The following is a 22,970-nucleotide window of genomic DNA, read 5'->3' as shown; positions in this document are numbered from 1 at the left end:
TAACGGCGTTAACGCAAACCCATTTTAATGTCAATTTTTTTATTTAAAAAAATGTAATAATGTGTTCGAATTTTAAATACGAGGCACTTTGCTTCTCGTCCAGTGTGCGACCCCCTTTAACGTTATGTTTTGAGTGGATGAATGATGAGCGTGAGATTCCGAAATGGATGCCAATAAGATTCTGAATGGAAAGTTTAATTTTAAAAAAGTGGCCAAATGGTTCAATTGACAAGACCAAAGTGATCTGTGTGTTTTGTCGTTGTGAACTGAGCTATCATTGCAGCACATCCAGTCTGAATTACCACTTGATGGCCAAGCACACACACAGCTGATGCGAATTCTCCGCCACCTCGTCAATATCAGGACCTCGTCAGTATTTCTTTCACCCTTTTATTGATGGACAGTGTTACATTGTGTGAGAGATTATTTGCTCCAAGTGAGAATGTTAGTGTGAAATTGAACACTACAGTATATGCCAGTGTTGTTTTCAATAAATAAAAAAAAAAAAACATTTGCACAAAGCAAGCCGATCCACTTTTCCATGTTGATAAGAGCATTAAAATGAGAAAAAAAAATAATGGGACAAAAAGAAATCAAGAGACATTTAGAATAGATAAAAATGTGCGATTAATTGCGATTTAATCGCGAGTTAAAGGGTTAGTTCACCCAAAAATGAAAATTATGTCATTAATGACTCACCCTCATGTCGTTCCAAGCCTGTAAGACCTCCGTTCATCTTCAGAACACAGTTTAAGATATTTTAGATTTAGTCCGAGAGCTTTCTGTCCCTCCATTGAAAATGTATGTACGGTATACTGTCCATGTCCAGAAAGGTAATAAAGACATCATCAAAGTAGTCCATGTGATATCAGTGGGTTAGTTAGAAGTTTTTGAAGCATCGAAAATACATTTTGGTCCAAAAATAACAAAAACTATGACTTTATTCAGCATTGTATTCTCTTCCGGGTCTGTTGTCAATCCGCGTTCACGACTCCGCAGTGACGCTGCTGACGTAAGACGCTGCTGACGCTCTCGACATGCACACTTACGCACCATTTAAAAAAATATAGCAATACCAAAATACAAACAATGTAGAATAGCTTGAATACAGCGTGCGTCTCCCTCTGACTGTAAACGAAGCTCGGGCGCACCAGATAACACGTCAGCAGTGTCACTGCACAGTCGTGAACGCTGATTGACAACAGACCCAGAAGAGAATACAATGCTGAATAAAGTCGTAAATAAAGTTTGGACCAAAATGTATTTTCGATGCTTCAAAAAATTCTAACTAACCCACTGATGTCACATGGACTACTTTGATGATGTCTTTATTACCCTTCTGGACATGGACAGTATACCGTACATTCATTTTCAATGGAGGGACAGAAAGCTCTCGGACTAAATCTAAAATATCTTAAACTGTGTTCCGAAGATGAACAGAGGTCTTACGGGCTTGGAACGACATGAGGGTGAGTCATCAATGACATAATTTTCATTTTTGGGTGAACTAACCCCTTTAACTATGACATTAATGGGATTAATCGTGATTAAATATTTTAATCGTTTGACAGCACTAATATATGAATATATATATATATATATATAGCGGGGGAAATAAGTATTGAACACGTCATCATTTTTCTCAGTAAATATATTTCCAAAGGTGCTATTGACATGAAATTTTCACCAGATGTTGGTAACAACCCAAGTAAGCCATACATACAAAGAAACAAACAAAAATAAGTTCAGAAATTAAGTTATGTGTAATAATGTGAAATGACACAGGGAAAAAGTATTGAACACATGAAGAAAGGGAGGCGCAAAAAGGCATGGAAAGCCAAGACAACTGCTGAAAACTTACAGTAATTAAAAAGCAATCCAGCCCCCTGTCAGTGGAAATTAATAACAGCTGGTTCAGTCCCAAATGATGGCCTACAAAAAGGTCTCATTGCCAAGGTGTCACACAAGACACATCTCATGATGGGTAAAAACAAAGAGCTGTCTCAAGACCTTCGCAACCTAATTGTTGCAAAACATAATGATGGCATTGGTTATATGTGCCATTCTAAGCTTCTGAATGGTCCAGTGAGCACTTTTGGGGCCATAATACGGAAGTGGAAAGACAATAATTTCACCATAAATTTGCCTCGACCAGTACTCCTCGCAAGATTTCTGATAGAGGAGTGAAAAGAATAATCAGAAGAGTTTGTAGGCCATCATTTGGGACTGAACCAGCTGTTATTTATTAGCAATTGACAGGGGAGTATATTTTCTCAGTATATTTACTGAGAAAAATGATGACGTGTTCAATACTTATTTCCCCCGCTGTATATGTATATATATATATATATATATATATATATATATATATATATATATATATATATATATATATTAGGGCTGGGGGAATTAACGTGTTAATCTTTGCGATTAATTTGAGATGTTTAACGCGAAAAAAAAAAAAACGCAATTAACGCAGCACTTTTTTTTGCCTCGTTTGAATGATTTCCTGTTGTGGCTTCTATTGAAAAGGCCGAAAATATGCCGTGTTCGGCGATCATGTTTCATTCTTGCGCAGCTTTCATGAGCGGGTCTTTTCCACTCTGTTTGTGCGCTGCGCTCTCTGTTCCGTGTTCTGCTCCGTGTTTGCGCTGTGCGTTCTGCTCTGTCGTTAACGGCCCAAACGCTCCAATCATGTACTGATCATGCACTGGAAAAGCAAAGTCCACTCAAATAACGTGAAATTTTTCTGTAGTAGACTTCTGTTTGCTGAGCTGGTATAGTCATGCTGGGCAACAATGGTAAAATTACCTGCTCTGATCACATGCTCTGGTAATAATAGCTTTGTAGGACTATATTTTATTTTGATAATTAGTAAAAAAAAAAAAAAAAAAAAAAAAAAAATCTGTTAAATTGACTATGTTGATTGATTATTGAAAAAGAATAATATATTGATATATTGATGTTTAATATTATTTTAATATATATATAGGGCTATTTTCTGTTCCTTTTTTTCCCCTGTGTTGTTTAATTTAATTAGGTGATTCTAAGTTTAAATATTGATGATTACAAGCTTGGGGGAAATGCAATTAATTGCAATTAATTACAGCAAATTGTGCAATTAATTTGTTATTTTTTTTTTAATCGATTCCCAGTCCTTGCCTTAATGAGAAAGGCAAGACAAACAACATGCTGATGTGGTCATGTTCTTATAAGAGAATATAACCACCCACAAACACAGTCTCAACCTGTTTGTGATGCGATAGGGGAGTGAGGGGCCCACAAGGATTGGTTACCGAGCGGGGAAGCCCTCACTAATCACTTAAGTTCAGTGCAATTTCATCAGTGACTGAATTCTGCACGGTAGTAACCCTATCATTAACAGATATATATATATATATATATATATATATATATATATATATATATATATATATATATATATATATATATATATATATATATATATATATATATAGACGCCAGAACCTTGATATGCTTCTTACAGAGCCACTCCTTGGTTATCCTGGCTGTGTGCTTCGGGTCATTGTCATGTTGGAAGACCCAGCCTCGACCCATCTTCAATGCTCTAACTGAGGGAAGGAGGTTGTTCCCCAAAATCTCGCAATACATGGCCCCGGTCATCCTCTCCTTAATACAGTGCAGTCACCCTGTCCCATGTGCAGAAAAACACCCCCAAAGCATGATGCTACCACCCCCATGCTTCACAGTAGGGATGGTGTTCTTGGGATGGTACTCATCATCATTCTTCTTCCTCCAAACACGTTTTGTGGAATTATGACCAAAAAGTTATATTTTGGTCTCATCTGACCACATGACTTTCTCCCATGACTCCTCTGGATCATCCAAATGGTCATTGGCAAACTTAAGACGTGCCTCGACATGTGCTGGTTTAAGCAGGGGAACCTTCCGTGACATGCATGATTTCAAACCATGACGTCTTAGTGTATTACCAATAGGGTTGGGTACCGAGACCCGGTTCCAATAGGGAACCGGTTCCGACGTAAACGGTAGTAACCAGACCGAATAAGAACGAAACTTTCGGTGCCTGATTTCGGTGCCTGACGTTTTTTACCGCCCCCTATAAAACATCTCGCGGCACGAATGATCCAATAATAAAACATCTCCAGTAAACCAGCAGAGCAAGCATTAATTTAGTTCGTTTGTTAAATAAGAGGCGATCTAGCGCTGAAATGCGTTTTTTAAATCAAGTGATCAAAGTGCTCGTTGCCGCTGCGATCAGTGGCGCGGATACAGTGTTTTCTCTTGTGGCTCGCGCCCACCGCACTGTCACTCGGACGCGCGCTTCGTTGCGGAGATCGATCTATTTATGAGGCGCCGTCTATATGATTATGTGCGCGGAGAGTTTGTGTGTGTGTGTGTGTGTGTGTGTGTGTGTGTGTGTGTGCTCGCGTCTCAGATGAGTATGCGCGGAGAGTTCCGCGCGTCTCGTGTGTGTAGAGTTTGCGTGTTTGTGCGTGAGCGACTTTAGATGTGATGTTGAGCATTTCATATTAGTTTGAGCATTCAGCAGTATACATGTATGACTACTTAGTAGGCCTATGTGTATGCAAGGGTTTCATATGTGCGTGAATGAAGTTTGATTTAAAGGGATACTCCACTTTAAAATGAAAATTCTGTCATCATATACTCACCCTCATGTTGTTTCAATTCTTTATGAATTTCTTTCTTCTGCTGAACAGAAAGGAAGATATTTAGAACAATATCAGTAACCAGACAGTTTCTGGTCTCATTTACTTCCATAGTATTTTTTTTTCCTACTAGCCTATGGAAGTCAATGAGACCAGAAACTGTCTGGTTACTGATATTATTCTAAATATCTTCCTTTCTGTTCAGCAGAAGAAAGAAATTCATACAGGTTTGAAACAACATGAGGGTGAGTATATGATGACAGAATTTTCATTTTAAAGTGGAGTATCCCTTTAACCCCTAGACGACGCCTATCTATTCATTCTGGTGAAATCACAAAATATAATGGACACAAAGTGTCCCTGCTTGATATACAACCACTGATGAGCATAATCGTTAAAAAAAAAAAAAAAAAAAAAAAACTACGAATGCGGATTAGAACCCAAAACCTCTGACACGCCTGACTAAAGTTCAAGTTCAGCTGCCAGTGTTCCTCTTCGGATAAGTCTAATATTTTAATGCCAACTGCAAATCTTGCATATCAAGTATGAAGTATATCAATATCAAGTATATTTATATGAGGCTATACTGTGTGTGTTAAATATTTCTGCTCAGTGTCAGTTATTTCTCTGTTTTGTAAAAGTCATAATATGAGAAGACAAAATTTTGATGTTAACTCAAGTGTTTTCGGCTACATCAGTAGCCTTTTAAACGGCACAATTTTTCATTTAATCAGAAATCAGAAAATCTTTTTCAGAAAATCACACACACACACACACACACACACACACACACACACACACACACACACACACACACACACACACACACACACAGAGGTATTATTTTTTTTGATAAAGTGTGTGCGGTTTAGTTTTGTTAAGTACCGTTTCAAGAACCGTTTAAGCACCGGAACCGTTTGAAAAATACCGAGTAGGTACTGGTATCGGATAAAACCCAACCGATACCCAACCCTAATTACCAACAGTAACCTTGGAAACGGTGGTCCCAGCTCTTTTCAGGTCATTGACCAGCTCCTCCCGTGTAGTTCTGGGCTGATTTCTCACCTTTCTTAGGATCATTGAGACCCCACGAGGTGAGATCTTGCATGGAGCCCCAGTCCGAGGGAGATTGACAGTCATGTTTAGCTTCTTCCATTTTCTAATGATTGCTCCAACAGTGGACCTTTTTTCACCAAGCTGCTTGGCAATTTCCCCGTAGCCCTTTCCAGCCTTGTGGAGGTGTACAATTTTGTCTCTAGTGTCTTTGGACAGCTCTTTGGTCTTGGCCATGTTAGTAGTTGGATTCTTACTGATTGTATGGGGTGGACAGGTCTCTTTATGCAGCTTAATACTTATTTGCAGCTGTATCATACAAATAAATAGTTAAAAAATCATACATTGTGATTTCTGGATTTTTTTTTTTTTAGATTATGTCTCTCACAGTGGACATGCACCTACGATGACAATTTCAGACCCCTCCATGATTTCCAAGTGGGAGAACTTGCAAAATAGCAGGGTGTTCAAATACTTATTTTCCTGCTATTTTGCAAGTTCGGTTGGTTATGTTAATTTTGTGGTCATTTTTGGGATTTTTGATCACTTCGTTTTTTTTCCTGTAGTGGTGTAGCAGCCTGTAGTATTGTTTTGTTTATTTTGTTGTTATATTGATCATGTCTATAGTTCAGGAGTTTGTTGAAAACCCCTCGGTAGAGACGTTTAATAATCTTAAAAAGGAGCAACTTTTGGAATTAGCTACTTATTATGAAGTTGAGTTGTCCGCTTCTGATAAACGCCTTAAAAATAGCATTAAAACTGCTTTGTTACCAGTTTTGGTAGAGAAGAGGGTTTTGCCTCCTGTTGATATGAGAGATTTTATCCGGTTGAAAGAGCTTTCTATTCGGGAGAGAGAGTTAGACAATGAAAGAGAAGTGTTGCGTTTAAGAGTCTCTGAGAACGAGTTGGAAATGAAACTGTTGGAAATGAGTCACTTGGTTTTAGTCCTGCTGATCTTGTTTTTGCACACACTCCACGAGGTCCGTTGGCTGTATTGAAAGATCACTTTTTAAGTGAACGCCCTGCAAAAGACATCTTGAGTTATGTGTCAAATTTTCGTTCTCGTTTATACAGAGCCCGTGAGTTAGCCCATGAGAATCTTGAGAGAGCACAAGACAAGATGAAAAATTGGTATGACCGTAAGACCATAGGTCGACACTTTAAAGTGGGCGATAAAGTACTCATGTTACTTCCTATCTCTGGATCTGCTCTACAGGCTCGTTTTAGTGGTCCATATGTGGTAATGCATGAAGTTTCTGACCGCGATTATGTAATCGCCACTCCAGACCGGCGGCAGCAGAAGCGTCTTTGTCACATTAATATGTTGAAGCCTTATTTTGAGCGTACTTCTTCTGCTAGCCTAGATTCATCTCCGGATTCGTCAGGTGATAAATCTATACTATTGTCTGTTGTGGTGGAGGAGAGTGATGAAATTGAAAATAATCCATCTCGGGCTCTAATTGAGGGTCTTCTTAACAATACTGAAATGCTCTCAGTTTTAGCTGATCATCTCCCACACCTCACAGACTCTGAGAAGGTTGATATTTTGGATGTTGTCCATCAATTTTCAGAGTTGTTTAGTGATGTTCCAAAACAAACTCATATTATCGAGCATGACATTGATGTTGGAGAAACAGCACCGATAAAACAACATCCATATAGAGTAAATCCTTTGAAACGTGCTGTGTTAAAGAAGGAAGTATAGTACATGCTTTTAAACAACATTGCGGAACCTAGCATGAGTGCATGGAGTTCTCCATGTCTCTTGGTAGCAAAGCCTGATGGTACGTTTAGATTTTGCACTGATTATCTGTTAATAATCAGTGCAAAATCAGACTGTTAATGCAGTCACCAGACCTGATTGTCATCCGTTGCCCAGGTTGGATGATTGCATCGACCAGGTGGGTTCTGCAGTTTTTGTTAGCAAGTTTGACTTGCTAAAAGGGTATTGGCAGATTCCCCTCACTAGTCGTGCAAGAGAAATATCTGCCTTTGTTACCCCAGATGACTTTCTGAATTATCACGTTATGGCTTTTGGAATGCGTAATGCTCCCGCAACGTTCCAGCGATTAATAAATACAGTGCTGTCTGGCATGTCTGGCTGTGAGGCCTATTTGGACGATGTGGTCCTTTATAGTGCGTCATGGCCAGAACATGTTCAGCAGATTCGAGAGCTATTTTGTCGACTGTCTGCAGCTAACTTGACAATCAATTTGGCTAAATGCGAGATTGGCAAGGCAACAGTCACTTACTTGGGTAGAATAGTAGGAGGTGGTCAGGTGCGTCCTTTGGATGCCAAAGTTTCTGCTATTTGTAGTTTTCCTCCCCCTGCTGATCGTCATGAGTTACGCAGATTTCTTGGTATGGTGGGCTACTACCGTGGTTTTTGTAGAAATTTTTCATCTGTAGTAGCTCCACTGACTAATTTGCTTAGTCCAAAGGTGGTATATCAGTGGTCTGGTCAGTGTCAGAGTGCCTTTGAAAATGCAAAGGCATTACTTATTTCAGCTCCTGTGTTGGCTGCACCTGACTTTGCGACACCTTTTTTTTTAATGGTTGACGCAAGTGATCAAGGTGCTGGAGCTGTCCTTCTCCAAGATGGTGTTGAGAATGTCCATCACCCTGTTTGCTACTTCTCCAAGAAGTTCAATCAACATCAACGGCGGTACTCCACCATCGAAAAGGAGACGCTGGCCCTTGTTCTTGCTGTCCAACACTTTGAAGTATACTTAGGTGCTTCGGATAAGACAATTGTTTATAGTGATCATGACCCCTTGAAGTTCCTCAGTCGCATGAGAAATGCCAACCAGCGTCTGATGCGGTGGAGTTTGATCTTACAACCTTTTAATATTGAGGTCAAGCATATCCGTGGTACTGATAATGTCTTGGCAGACGCTTTATCCAGAGTACCTTAGTTAAGTATTCTCATGTTTATAGTTACTTGGGGTAACTGTATTGACATGGGTTTTGACACTGTATTGACACGGTATTGACATGTTTGTTTGTGTGTTTTTGTACTTTAAATTGTTTAATTTTGTTATGGGGACTGGAGTCACCATTTTGGTGTGGGGGTGTGTTATGTCCCTTCACTACCTGTGTTTCCTTTGTCTCTGTTTGGCTGCTCTGTTATTGTTTATTGTGTGCAGGTTTATTGTATTTGTTGGCAATTTATTTATTCTTTGTTTAATAAATCCCTAGACAAAACGAGTCCAACTGACGTTGCCATCATTTTATGTTGCGGTTAGTATGCCTGATCGTAACAGTTGCGTACATCAACCGCCAGTGTGATCTACTCTCCCACCGCATGTCACAACTCGCCCGCCATCTTTTCCTATGCAGTTAGTAGCATCTGAGGTTGCTTCATGTCATTCACACTCCGGGCCTGCTCAACCATGCAGCCGACGAGTGGAGACTCCATCCACAGGTGGTCCAGCTGAATTGGCGCTTCGGGACCGCACAGGTAGATCTGTTGCCGCCCCGGACATGTCGCACTGCCTGTTGTGTTACTCCCTGACCGAGGGACGGATGCACTGGCACACAGCTGGCCCCGGGGCCTATGCAAGTTGCGTTTCCGCCAGTGAGCCTTCTTGCACAGATTCTGTGCAAAGTCAGGGAGGACGAGGAGCAGGTCTTGTTAGTTACGCCTTACTGGCCCAACCGGACCTGGTTCCCAGAACTGGAGCTTTCTCAGAGACGGGGCACCCTATGGCACCCGCCTACAGACCTCTGGAAACTAGAGCTTAGATTCTCTGCCCGAGCCCGAGCCCGGACTCAACCCGACCCGACCCGCGGGCCGGGTCGGGCCGATATTTCCCGCCACTGTATTCGGGCCGGGTCGGGTCGGGCCCTTGATAGGCTAAAGCACGTTACGTGTCATGCGCAGCGTCTCGTCCACTCTCACTCGCAGTCTCGCACGCGTGACGCATCACACCTGCTGTGCGTGCTGTAGGCTACTATTCTGCTGCTTAAGTGCAACATGGAGCTTGAAGAAGCAAAGAAAAAAAATTAAACAGAAGAAATAACTTTGAGCAAGTTTGGAGGAAAATCGGAGGTATGGAAACATTTTAAACTAGTCGTGCGGAGTGACAATATGTGTTGGCTTTGTCTCGTGCATTAAATGCGGCACGCTGCTCGCCTATGACAACAAAAAAAACGGGGACTTCGACGATGAACAGACACATGAAGCAGTCTTGCCATGGCAGAAATTATGATAGTAGTCAGCCTCAGGCCTCAATGTCCTCTTTTGTTACTTTTCCGATCCATTCAATTATTTCTGAATAAACAATGTTTACATGCTTCTTCCTTGTCGCATTATTCATACGATAATTAATAAATGCACGCACATGAACTTGATAAATGTTACAGATATGTTTAGCCTACTATGCACAAACAAATGCCTTTCCTTTACATGTGCAAAATTCAGAATTAAATGAATGTGCTGCAATTTGTACAAAAAGAGTGTCTGTAGTAACCTACGTGTTTTAGCTATTAAATAAGCACATTTAGTTTCAAGTTTGTTAAGTTTTTTAAAGAAAGCTTTTCTTTAAAGTGAATTTCGTTTTGTTTAAATTGTATCTTAATTTTAATACATTCCAATTGCCTGGATTTAATACATAAAAAGCAATAGGCCTATCAGACAATATAATCATGACATGCAATCGCCGGCGCGTCGCCGTCACTTAGCCTACAGTACACCATTTGAAACTCGTAACACTCCCTGAGTGTGCAACCCCGTAACACTCCCTGTCACCGAATTTACAAATCTTGCTTGTTGCTCACACACATATTATGTTGAAATAACAATATGTTGTAGTAACATTATTAATCTTTAAGAATATTTGATTGAATGCTGAATGTTGTGTTTGTTCAATTTAATAAAATTAAAACTTTAATTGTGATAATTAAAATAACTGAATATTTAATATTGAGTGGGCAATTTTTGCTCATTTATTAATAGTATTTATATAATATATATAACTGCGCAGCTCCCCCTGTAGCTTAAATGATCTAGCACAGCAGCACCTGCGTTAAAAAATATTCTGGCGCCGCCCCTGGTTATAACGGCCCACATATGGTCGGGTTTAAATCGGGCTCGGGCTCATAATTACAGTGAATGTGTCGGGCCGGGCCGGGCTCGGACACAACGTGCTCGGGCTCGGGTAGGGTCGGGCTTGATTTGTTGGGCCCGATCTAAGCTCTACTGGAAACTCCATGTCTGGTCCCTGGACGGGAAGCAGAGGTTCTAAGCCCCCTCTACGAGGCTCCTCTATGCGTTGAAGTGGAACCTGTTCATTTAGTGGTGTTCTTCTCACTATGAGAACCCCGAACTTGCTTGATCAGGGAAGTGTTTTCCTTCTTGCAAGCTGAGTTGGAGCGAATGCTGTCTCCCTCCACCCTTAAAGTGTATGTTGCCTCTAATTGCTGCACATCACAATGCAGTTGAGGTAAGTCGCTTGGAAAGCACGACCTGATCGTCAGGTTCCTGGGGGGGCAAGGAGACTAAATCTGCCTCGCCCGCTCTCGATACCCTCTTGGGCTTGTCTCTGGTCCTTCGGCACTTCAGAGACCACCCTTCGAGCCCTTGCAATCACAGTTAAAAATTCTGTCTTGGAAGACAGTGCTCCTGTTTGCATTGGCCTCCATCAAGAGGGTAGGGGAGGGACCTGCATGCATTTTCGGTCCACGAATCGTGCCTAGAATTCGGCCCGGCTACCTCTCATGTGATCCTGAAACACCATCCCGGATACATGCCCAAGGTTCCTACCACTCCCTTCCGGGACCAGGTGGTGAACCTGCAAGCGCTGCCCTCGGAGGAGGCAGATCCAGCCCTAGCTTTTCTCTGTCCCGTTCGTGCTCTGCGCCTATACGTGGACTGAACGCAAAGCCTCATGGCCTCAGACCAGCTCTTCGTCTGTTACGGAGGCCAGCAGAAGGGAAAGGCTGTCTCCAAGCAGAGGATGGCCCACTGGATAGTGGATGCCATCGCCTTGGCTTACGAAGCCAAAAGACAAACAAAAATGTTTCTTGATTTTCAAAAGTCTATGAATTTGCATCAGCTGAATGTAGCATTTTTGACAAGCCAAACATGTCAGTCTCTGAGTAACATGCAATTTATTTGTCACACAATTCTGTAAAACAACTATAATGACCTACACAAAAAAGCATTTTGAACATCTTCAGAACGTCTTATAATTACCCAAAAATCAAACATAGTTCAGTCTTATAATTACCCAAAAATCAAACATAGTTCACCCCTCGCATACGTTATCACATTCGTCAAAAACTTAGGCTTGACAGCAAGCTTGAAATATTAGAACTAAAAACAGCAACACACACATTAGTATAAATCACTTTACTGAATACTTATTATCTAAGAAATAAATAATTATTACCTTTAACATGCTGTATATCAGAAACAATAACGTGCATAAAACATAACATACGCGAGTATAATTTTGTTCTTCATTTGCTAAAATTGATTCGGAATGATCAGGGAACTGAGTGAAATACTTCACACTGCATGTTAAAGAGAATAAATGCCAATATAATTGAAAAACTTTGCCGGGTTAATGAACATCGTTCAATGTGTTGGTTTTGACAAAATTTTATTCTGACATTCCTGATTTGAATATTTTCAATAATTTTCTATTCTTGACTGATCTTGTTTTCTGAATTTTGGCAATAGATTAATTGCTAAATGAGTGATCTTGAGATGAGTCCCTGTAGTCGTCCGATTTGACTCTCATATGCTGATGTAATAGATATAAGCTTGACAGTGATCAAACTACATTTTGTTTAAAAGATTAAGGCTATTATTAAAGTTTGATCAAATGTTGTATAATTTTCCAACAAAACATTTGTAGCATCTGGACCAATCAGACACAAACAAATTATTCATTATATTTAATGAATAATCCAGCAAACTCAATCTCCCAACAAAGGTCTATGAAACTTCCCCCAAAACTAACATCCCAAATGAAGCTAACACACTGGCAGAATCCGGTGTCCTGTTACAGGACACATTAAGACTGATAAGACTTTTTACAACCCCAAAAGGAATTTGCAGAGTTGTGACTCTCACTTAATTATTGCTGAGAAGGAGAAATAAACCCTTTTAATCCTATATATTCTATATATAACCACTTGAGAAATGTATAAACATGTATCTAATTTCCATTGTAATGTATTCATTCTCTCTTTTAAACTTTTTTAGATTAATGTTCCAGATTTGCATATTATGGTTAACCAAAATCATATGTGTAGCATGTTTAGTCTTTATAAACTCCAATCTTCGTCCCCCATTTGGTAATTTACATGACATTTTGCTAACTATGTGACGCATTAGTATTATAAGATTCTTTTGTTAAACACCCAATCAAATTACATGTTCAAAGGCCTGCTTGAACAAAAGGTCGTAAAGCAATTCCCTCCAAAGGGAACAACTTCTTATTGGCTCACAACCCTCCAGAGGGTGTGATATCTTCGCTGTCTCCTTGGCAGACGGTAATTTGGGCAAGGGAATGAAATGAGCCGCCTTCGAGAACCTGTCCACTACGGTCAAAACGACCGTATTGCCCTGGGAGCGCGGTAGGGCAGTGACAAAATCTAGCGCGATGTGGGACTAGGGTCTCGAAGGGACAGACAGCGGTTGGAGTAACCCATCCGGTGGGCGATTGGAAGTCTTACCACGAGCACAGACTGAACATGCCAAAACAAAACTTCGAATGTCGCGAGCCATGGAAGGCCACCAGAATCGTTGCTTGACCAAAAAACTGGTGCGATTGACTCCTGGATGACATGCTACGTTGGAACAATGACTCCACTGAATCTCGTCGGACCGTACCTGCTCGTACCGGCACGAATAAACGACTCGGTGGACACTCGGGCGGAGGCATTACCCCTTCTAAGGCCGTATGGACCTTCGACTCGATCTCCCATACGAGTGTGGAGACAATGAGTCTCTCAGGAAAAATGCACTCGGGTGTGGACAGGCGAACGGAACGGTCAAAAATTCGAGATAAAGCATCGGGTTTGATGTTCTTAGAACCCGGACGATACGATAGTAAAAAGTCAAAACGTCCAAAAAAAAGTGCCCACCGAGCCTGCCTGGAGTTAAGTCGTTTAGCAGATCTGATATATTCAAGGTTCTTATGATCGGACCAGACGATAAAAGGTACCCCCGAACCCTCTAGCCAATGGCGCCACTCTTCCAACGCTAGCTTGACTGCCAGTAACTCTCTGTTAAATTAAGTCATAATTACACTCAGCAGACGATAAACGATGAGAAAAAAACACGCAAGGGTGCATCTTATCATCTGTGGGGTGAGCGCTGGGAAAGAACCGCTCCTACCCCCACCTCTGATGCGTCGACCTCCACCACAAACTGACGTGATGTATCAGGGGCTACAGGAATGGGAGCTGAAACGAAGCGGCTCTTGAGGTTGGTAAATGCAGCCTCAGCTGCACCAGACCACCTGAACGTCGTCTTGGTGGAGGTCAAGGCAGTCAGATGAGCGGCTAGTTGGCTGAAATTGCGAATGAAACGCCGGTAAAAATTGGCGAACCCCAGAAACCTCTGTAGGGCCTTACGGGAATCTGGAGTTGACCAATCCACCACAGCCTTAACCTTGTCAGGATCCATGCACACACCCTCGGAGGAGATGATATAACCCAGAAATGGAACCGACTGTGCATGGAACGAACATTTCTGACAAAAAGCCCATTCTCTAACAGTCTCTGGAGCACTCGTCTGACGTGCTGAACGTGTTCCTGGAGAGAAGAAGAAAATATCAATATGTCATCCAGGTAAACATATATGAACTGATCTACCATATCTCTCAGCACGTCATTCACGAGTGCCTGGAAAACTGCGGGGAGTTAGACAGCCCGAAAGGCATAACCAAATATTCAAAGTGCCCCCTGGGGGTGTCAAAAGCAGTTTTCCATTCATCCCCCTTCCTTATGCGAACCAAATGATAAGCGTTACTTAAGTCCAATTTTGTGAAGATGGATGCTCCCTGCAACCGCTCGAAGGCTGAAGACATCAACGGCAAAGGATAGGTATTCTTTACCGTGATGTTGTTCAACCCTCGGTAGTCAATACACGGTCGCAGAGAACCATCCTTCTTACCCACAAAAAAGAACCCTGCCCCCGCTGGAGAAGAGGAAGGGCGGATGAACCCAGCTGTCAGAGAATCAGAAATATATTTCTCCATGGCCTCCCTTTCTGGGGCAGAAAGTGAGTATAACTTGCCCTTAGGCGGAGACGTACCTGGCAGTAAATCTATAGCACAGTCATAGGGACGATGCGGAGGTAGAGAAGCAGCCAGAGACTTACTGAACACTCCCTCCAGGTCCAGATACTCCAAAGGCCCGTTAGACAAATCCATGTGTTCATCCTGAAACACAGAACAAGACACAGAAGAACACGCAGACAACAAACAAGTGGCATGACAAAATTAACTCCAAGCGAAAACAGAATTCATACGCCAGTTTATATGAGGATTATGGAGCACCAGCCAGGGGTGTCCCAGAACCACAGGAGCAGAAGGAGAGTCGATCAAAAGAAAGTCAATATCCTCAGAATGATTGCCTGAGGTGACGAGTCTTAAGGTGGCAGTGGAATGTGTGACTGAGGGTAATAGTTGACCATTAAGTACAATGACCGAGATAGGTTGAGAGAGTGTCCTCACCGGTATCATGAGCTTAAGAGCCAGGTTAATGTCTAAAAAATTACCCTGCGCTCCCGAGTCAACCAGAGCCTCACAATCAAAACTCTGAGAAGGTAATTTCAAACTGACAGAAAGGTGAGTAGCTGAAAAAGAGGATTTAGTCAGTGTAGTTCCACCCGTCAGTAACCTTTTACCTACTGGCGGGTGCTGGCTTTTACCGGACACTGCAGAGCGATGTGACCGGCGGCTCCACAATACAGACACAGTCCCCTCTCTCTTCTTCTTTGTTTCTCCTGTTGCGATAGACGGGACCTGCCCATTTGCATGGGTTCAGGATCTGGAAAAGACATAGTTTCACCAGGAGAAAACGATACCTTACTCTGTGCACTGGCAAGCCACTCTCGCTGTGTCCGTGGACCCCGTCGCCGTAGTCTCGTATCCACCTGAATAGCCAGATCTATAAGTTTATCCACCCCCGTGGGTAAATCCAAAGAGTAAATTTCATCCTTTATGGTCTCAGAAAGTATAATTATATATTATACTTATATATAATATATAATTATAACATATCATATAATATATAATTATAATATATTCATATAAAAACATGTCCCATTGAGCCTCTGAATTCCAGCCACACTCCGCAGCCAATGTGCGAAATTCAATCGAATAGTCCGTTACAGTACGATCTCCCTGACGCAGCTCCGCGAGAAGTCGCACCGCGTCTCTACCAGAAGCAGCATGATCAAAGACCTTTCTGAGCTCCCGGGAGAATGTCTCAAACGAAGCACAGCACGGAAGTCTCTGTTCCCACACAGTAGTTCCCCAACTGGCCGCTCGACCCGAGAGCAGGGTTATAACAAAGGCCACCTTAGCCTCCTCCGTAGGAAATGACGAAGGTTTAAGAGAGATGTACAGAGAACATTTGGCTAAAAACAAGCGACATAACTGGGGCTCACCGGAGTAGAATGCTGGAGGCGGAAGACGCGGCTCAGTGGCACGAGTGGTCTGACTCTGATCGGCAAAAGCAGATGGGATGGCGGTGACTTGTTGTTGCACAGACGCAGTCTCAGTCCTTAGTTGTTGCATCTTGGTCGTTAGTTCGGAGACTTGGGTCACCAGCGCCTGGACAGCGCGACCTGTGGCTATCGTCTGTTCCTCCGGTTGTTGCATGCGAATATCGCTCTTAGACAGCATTGCGCTCAATTCGGACGCACTTGCTGGATCCATGATGGTGGTCGGTTCGTTCTGTCACAATAACGAGTTCCAGATCCAAATGCAAGTAGCTCAAGTTTATTAGACAGAGAAAGTACTCAGATTAGACAAGATGCAGGAGACTGATGAAACTTGACAGACGATACCATAATTGGAATACTCAGGGTTCAATGCAGGAACTCTCAAAGTGGAATCACAGACAAGGAAGAAACTCAGGGTGCACTACAAGAGACTGGTCGATGTAAAGTCCCAAACTGGTAATCCAGTGCCACACAGGACTCAGAGGAGAACGCGGGGATCAAACACAGCAAGCAGTTCTGACGAGGTAACTGGCAATGAGAACAAGATATGAGTAACGGACCGACACCCAGCATAACTCACTCCAGCTAGATATACGCAGTAAACTAGTTGTAGCTGAAGTGACTGATTGGAGTGATGAGCTGATCACTAAGCAACAAACATGCAACACACACATAGACCCAACACCTACAACACACCAACAGATCCACAAAATGAACACAAGGATTTGTGAACCTTGACAAATTGCATCAGGACAGTTAAATTCAAATGGGGGAGACATGCAAGTATCAGACTTAGTCTCATTATTTGATTAAGTTTCCTTACCCCTTTTTAAGAAGGGCGTGTTAGAACTAAACTGATGGTTTGCTCAAGGCTGTTGATCTGCTGGATTTCAAACAATGCTATAACTTCTTGTTTTCCTGTATTCTGCTTCAGCTCTCTTTCCCTTGGTAAACTGTATGCATGTATGCATGTGTATGTTTGAGTGGTTTAAATGCTTAGTCTGTTTAATAAAGTCTTGTTAATGTCACACGTAAAGTTGTCCGTGTCTCAAGCTCATATACTGGAGTCCCTAATCATAGATTTTGACTACTTGCTCTTAGTTGTACTGTAAAGTAAGAAAGACATTTTCCATACCCAGGAAATGTACATTTCTTAGAATTAATAAACAATTAACACTGAATGTTCACAGGACAAACAAGTTAATTGATAGTAGTATTAATTTACAACATTAAGTTAATTCTATTAACTGATCCAAATATTTCTTTAGAGCTAATTTGCTACACATTTTTACATGATTTATTACATTTAATTAACCCTTAGCCGATTTTGACTCATATCTTTGTTTGTAATGCATCCTTAATCCACCGATATACTTCAAGCGAAATCAAAGAATGATCTTGTGTGAAGTCATTTCAAAATCAAGTTTGTTTTAAGTTTGTTTCGGAAGTTTGAAACCAAAAGATAAAAATTCGCTCCGGCTGGTAAACACCTTCAAACTAACATTGGTCCATGGTGATTACGTAATGGGTAGGTATGCTCTGGGGCTCCGACTTCTTTGACAAATCTTCTCAGGTTAATTTCTTCTGTTCAGTCCAGAGTCAGACGTCCACGTGTAAAGTGAAAAAAAATAACACACCGGAGAGTAGCTTTAAAGTAGAAAATAAAGTTCTGACTGAAACTGTTTTTCATATTTAGGGCCCTATTTTAACGCTCTGAAACGCAAGTGTCAAAGCGCAAAGCGCAAGTAACTTTGTGGGTGGGTCTTGGCGCTGTTGCTATTTTCCCGGCGGGATAAATGACTCTTGCGCCAGGCGCAAATCTAAAATGGGTTGGTCTGAAGTAGCTTCATTATTCATAGGTGTGGTTTGGGCGTAACGTGAAATAAACCAATCAGAGCGTCATCTCACATTCCCTTTAAGAGCAGGCGCGCTTGTTCTAAAGCGGATTCCTATTATAACGGTGGATTCGCCAGGCACGCGCCAGGAGTGGTTCACAGCCAAGGAGAGCAACGTCAGGGACGTTGGGGATGGAGAAACCCACCCAAATTAACTTCGGTTAAAAAGGTGTATGATAATTTGGGTAAATGTGTAAGCTAGATGTATGCTTTTATAATAAATTGTCTATCTATCTATCTATCTATCTATCTATCTATCTATCTATCTATCTATCTATCTATCTATCTATCTATCTATCTATCTATCTATCTATCTATCTATCTATCTATCTATCTATCTATCTATCTATCTATCTATCTATCTATCTATCTATCTATCGTAATAATGTATGATTTGCAAAAATGAAAACTGCTGCTTCTGTGTAGATGAGAGAATCAAAGTGTATGCGCGTTGTGCACACGCTACATTGATTATGGCCAAGCATGCGCCCTTAAAATAGCATATGAATAACATGCGCAACGCGCCACTGACTTTAAACTATTTTTTCCTGGTTAGTGGCGCAATTGTTTTCTAAACCTGCAAAATAGCATGAAGGAACGTTTGCGCCAGAACACGCCTCCTTTTTTGCACTGAACCGCCCAGGGAGCGCAAGTTCATTCCCTAGTTTAGTGACGTGCTTCTGTGGAGGGAAAAGCGCGCTTTGCGCGGGTGCAAAATAGGAATGATACATGCGTCGGTGTACAAAGTCAATTGCGCTGGGTGCAAGATAGGGCCCATAATGTTGTAAAGCTGTTTGCTTTAAAGCAACATATTGTATAAGTGGTAAAAATAATCGTAATGTGACTAGACTGGAGTGCCGAGTTGCAGAGCTTATGCAAACACATCCACATACCGTTCTTAACTGTTGTTTTCTCATAGCTGTTATTTTTGTTGTGCACTACGGTTTGCAAAATTTTAACAACTTTTTACCCCTAAACAAAGAACAAAAAAGAACATTGCCGTGAGTATATTGGGGCCTTTACTTCCTTTACGAGACCTGAATCTCTTTCTTTTTTCTTCTCCACAGGGTTGTAACCGGGCACAGAGAACCCATTCCTGATGACAGCAAAGACAACATCACCATCTTTACCCGGATCTTGGACCGCTTGCTGGATGGTTATGACAACAGATTGCGTCCTGGACTAGGAGGTACGATTAATACATGTACACATTTCCTTCCTGGTTGTCTCTATTGTCCACATGCTGGCCTTACTGTTAGCTTGTGGATGGAGTATGATCCTTCTCAGTCTTGCTTTCATTTTGACACTTCTTGCCACAAGTCTCACACCTCTCAGATCTATAACAGATGCTCTCCACAATGCTCTCCTGAGATCACTTACAAATCCTAAGCTTAACCCTCTGGGGTCTGGGCTGTTTTTGGGTCCTTGAGATGTTCTGACATGCCCTGACATTTGTGCTTTTTTCAGTTGCTTATAAACATATTAATGGCAAAGGTGTAAATTCACTCTATGAAGCACAAACAGGGCTACCATAATATGTGAGCCACGTGTGTGTACATGTTTTCATTTTTGAGAGAATAATGTTTATGCATGGTTATTGAAAAAACTAAAAACTAAAATTTCTGAAATAAGGCCACAAAACACATAGTAAATATGTGTCAATAAGACTTTTGACTAATGGATGTCCTCGCCTAGAGTTTTTTCTTCAAAATTATGTGAAAATAGTCTTGCTTTATCGTTCACATAAAACCATACATTGATTTAAATTGATGTAAAACAGGTTTTGCTTGGAAAGCCAATATGCGAGGGGGCGTGAACGAGGAGTGGTTTGTCCCACCCACTCTGCATAATGACTCTGCATAATTAGCCATTCATTCAGGTGTGAAACTGACTGAGCCACAATGCAAGGACAAAAGATATATTTAGAAGAAGACATATTGACCATTTAAGATTTTGCTTACATCTATCTTGTAAATATGTTTTGCTATTTTATTAAATAGGTTACAATTACAACAATAATTACAATTTCAACAATATTTCAAGTGTACTCTTTCTTTGTAAAAAAAAAAAAAGATTATAGGCCTACATTTTATCTATGTATTCATTACTTTCATATTTCGCCTGACTGTAACGTTGTTTTCATGAAATATTAGGGCATATTGTTAATTTGTAGTTTAATACGTTGCTTATACAAATAGCCTACATTTTATTTCAGCATATTTCAGTCGATTTTTACTCATCTCAGTATAGCAATACAGTTTGCTAAAACATCATAATTCATTCACACACGCGATTTAAATTTAAACTGTCTTTTGCCAGCTGTGGTAAACAGCGCGCATCTCTGCCGTTCATTCATTCATAAACAGAAACCCAATTCTCGTGAGAAGGAAAAAAACTTACTAGTATTCCTCAGCTCGCTCCTCGATATACCCGCACTTCTGAGGGACATTTTCCATTATTATTATTATTCCTCACAGCGCTGACGGTGTAAACAAGTAATGATCTGAATAAACTTGTGTGTTTTCTCGAGCTGATATGGGGGCGTTCACAGAATTGCGCGGATTGCCTTAGCCATTTGCGTTTGAATAGCGCACGCTCTCCGTGGGCGGAGTCACATTACACCTGAATCAGCTGTAATTAGCTCGACTGGAATCGCTCTCTTTTAATACAGATTTCACAAGATGAGAATATTTGTTTTTTATATAAATTACTTCATTTAACAGAAGAGAATTCAAGCTTCATGCCTGTGGGTCTGTATGCCTGATTGACTGAGTATTCGCTGAGTTACAGTTCATTTTCGGACGCGTTTCAGAATGGACTACACTGACAGAGAGAAGGCAGAACTCGCCTCGTGTTTATTTTTCTTTATTTGGCAAAAAGCACAACACTTTGTTTTTATTGTGAGTATACACAAAAATAATACACATTTAACATAATCGATTGATGTATGAAACTTGTTTTGTAAAATCAAAGTCAAAAGAGTATTTCGGGTCTCAATTCAACTCATAAGGAAAAAGGCGAGCAGATCACGCCGGCGTGATTGCCGACCTCTGAGGGTTAAGAAGCCCCAGGAGTACTGTGTGTTATACATCTCTGTTAAAAAATAATAATAACAAATATTAAAAAAAAAATATATATTTTAAATGAAATAAAATAAAGAGGAAGTCCTGACCGCTGCTGTGATGGTGCACCGACAGATTGCTCACTTAATCATAATGAAGAAGATCGGATCCCCCGATCATTTTGGATTCAGTGCATTACTGTTAAATGCTGGTCTCTGAGCATCAATAAACTATAGTCTATTTCCTAATGACATTTGCTGAAATGGCCCACCAAAGTCCATTAGTTCATCTCCCTCTGTGTACATTTTTCCTTCTCCACAGAGGTCTCACAGAGGGAATCCCTGGTGACCTTTGAAGCACAGAGCCTAAATTGTGATCCCATTGCTGGGCAGTCAAAAATCAAGATGTATGTTTTTGATAAATGGACTAAGTCACATTGCCACACCGAGAGCTGTGGGCTGATGCTGTGGAGCTGGATGGCTTCCATTACTCAACTGCCCGAGTCCTGCTGTCTCCACTATCCTGGCCACCTTCCAGTCACCTCTCTTAAGCTCGATCAAATCTTTTCATTTCCACCCTGCTTTACATAGATGCTGATGTGTAATACAGGACTCATCACATCAAATTTGCTAACTGGAACATGATGACTTACTTCAGATGACTTTAAAGGCCTACAGTGCATTATACACAGGACACATTTTTAAGTGTCCATATTATGCTCATTTACAAGTCTGCAAGAATACATTAACATGGTTTATGTAAAAAACAAAGACACATAAATTTCACATACTGTACATTGCTGCAGCACTTATTTTTACCCTGAAAACACTCTGTTTTAGTTCCGTTCTCTTTAAAGCCCACCTTTCCGAAAAGCCCAATCTGCTCTGATTGGTCTGCTGGTCCAGTCTGTTGTGACTGGTCAACCTCTTAGACTGTGTATTTAGGCTTCCGAGGCTTCATGAGCTGCTGTAAACAGTATAATATCGATGATAACTATGATGCCAGTTTTGGATTTCCATGTGTTTTGCCCTTGCCACAAAAAAAGAAAAGAAAAAAACTGAAAAAATCAACGTCTCCTCAACATTACGAAATTGTTCTTTGACGGAAGGCCAAAGCAGCCAGGTGGGCATTATGCAAATGTATAACATGGTGACATAGCTAAGTCACAGAAATAATGGCAGAACTACAAACGACTGGTTCAGGCAAGAGTTTTCTTTTGGAGAGATTAACTCCTTTTGGTGATGACTTTGTGCTTTGTAATAGTTTGCAGATCATTTACATGCACAAATGGCTACATTGCACACGAAGGGAAAGGGAAAGCTTTCTTCTCCCTCTTTTCTCCATTAACAACTTTATAGTTCATTAAATTAAGTATTATCCTTCCCATTAGTCAGTGGCAGACCCAGTCATAGGTGACATGAGGCAGCAGTGTGAGTGTTCCTCCCCATGCACAGCTGTCACAGATGAACTCTCAATTTCTCAATCAGAAAATCTCCATTCAAGTGTATTCACTAAATAAACAACCAAATACACCACCACTAACAATATACATCTACTAACAAATATATGCTATTTGAATTTGCTCAGCTGAGCAAGGTTC

At 41.1% G+C, this 22,970-nt stretch overlaps 1 protein-coding gene across 1 annotated transcript in view; it reads left to right on the top strand.

The window, feature by feature from the left end:
* gabra3 (gamma-aminobutyric acid type A receptor subunit alpha3) overlaps window positions 1–22,970 on the top strand; it is a gene marked incomplete at its 3' end in the record, with an annotated part of 658,422 nt that overhangs the window by 117,204 nt on the left and 518,248 nt on the right. The window contains exon 3 of the mRNA XM_081391376.1: window positions 19,376–19,497. Within this exon, the coding sequence (XP_081247502.1) occupies window positions 19,376–19,497 (122 nt within the window). The remainder of the gene's footprint in view (window positions 1–19,375; window positions 19,498–22,970) is intronic.

The sequence above is a fragment of the Scardinius erythrophthalmus genome, assembly GCF_964197995.2.
Source record: "Scardinius erythrophthalmus genome assembly, chromosome: 17".
In the NCBI taxonomy this organism is placed as follows: domain Eukaryota; kingdom Metazoa; phylum Chordata; class Actinopteri; order Cypriniformes; family Leuciscidae; genus Scardinius; species Scardinius erythrophthalmus.
The sequence above is the reverse complement of the archived record's forward strand: the minus strand, read 5'-3'. Positions and strand labels throughout refer to the sequence as shown.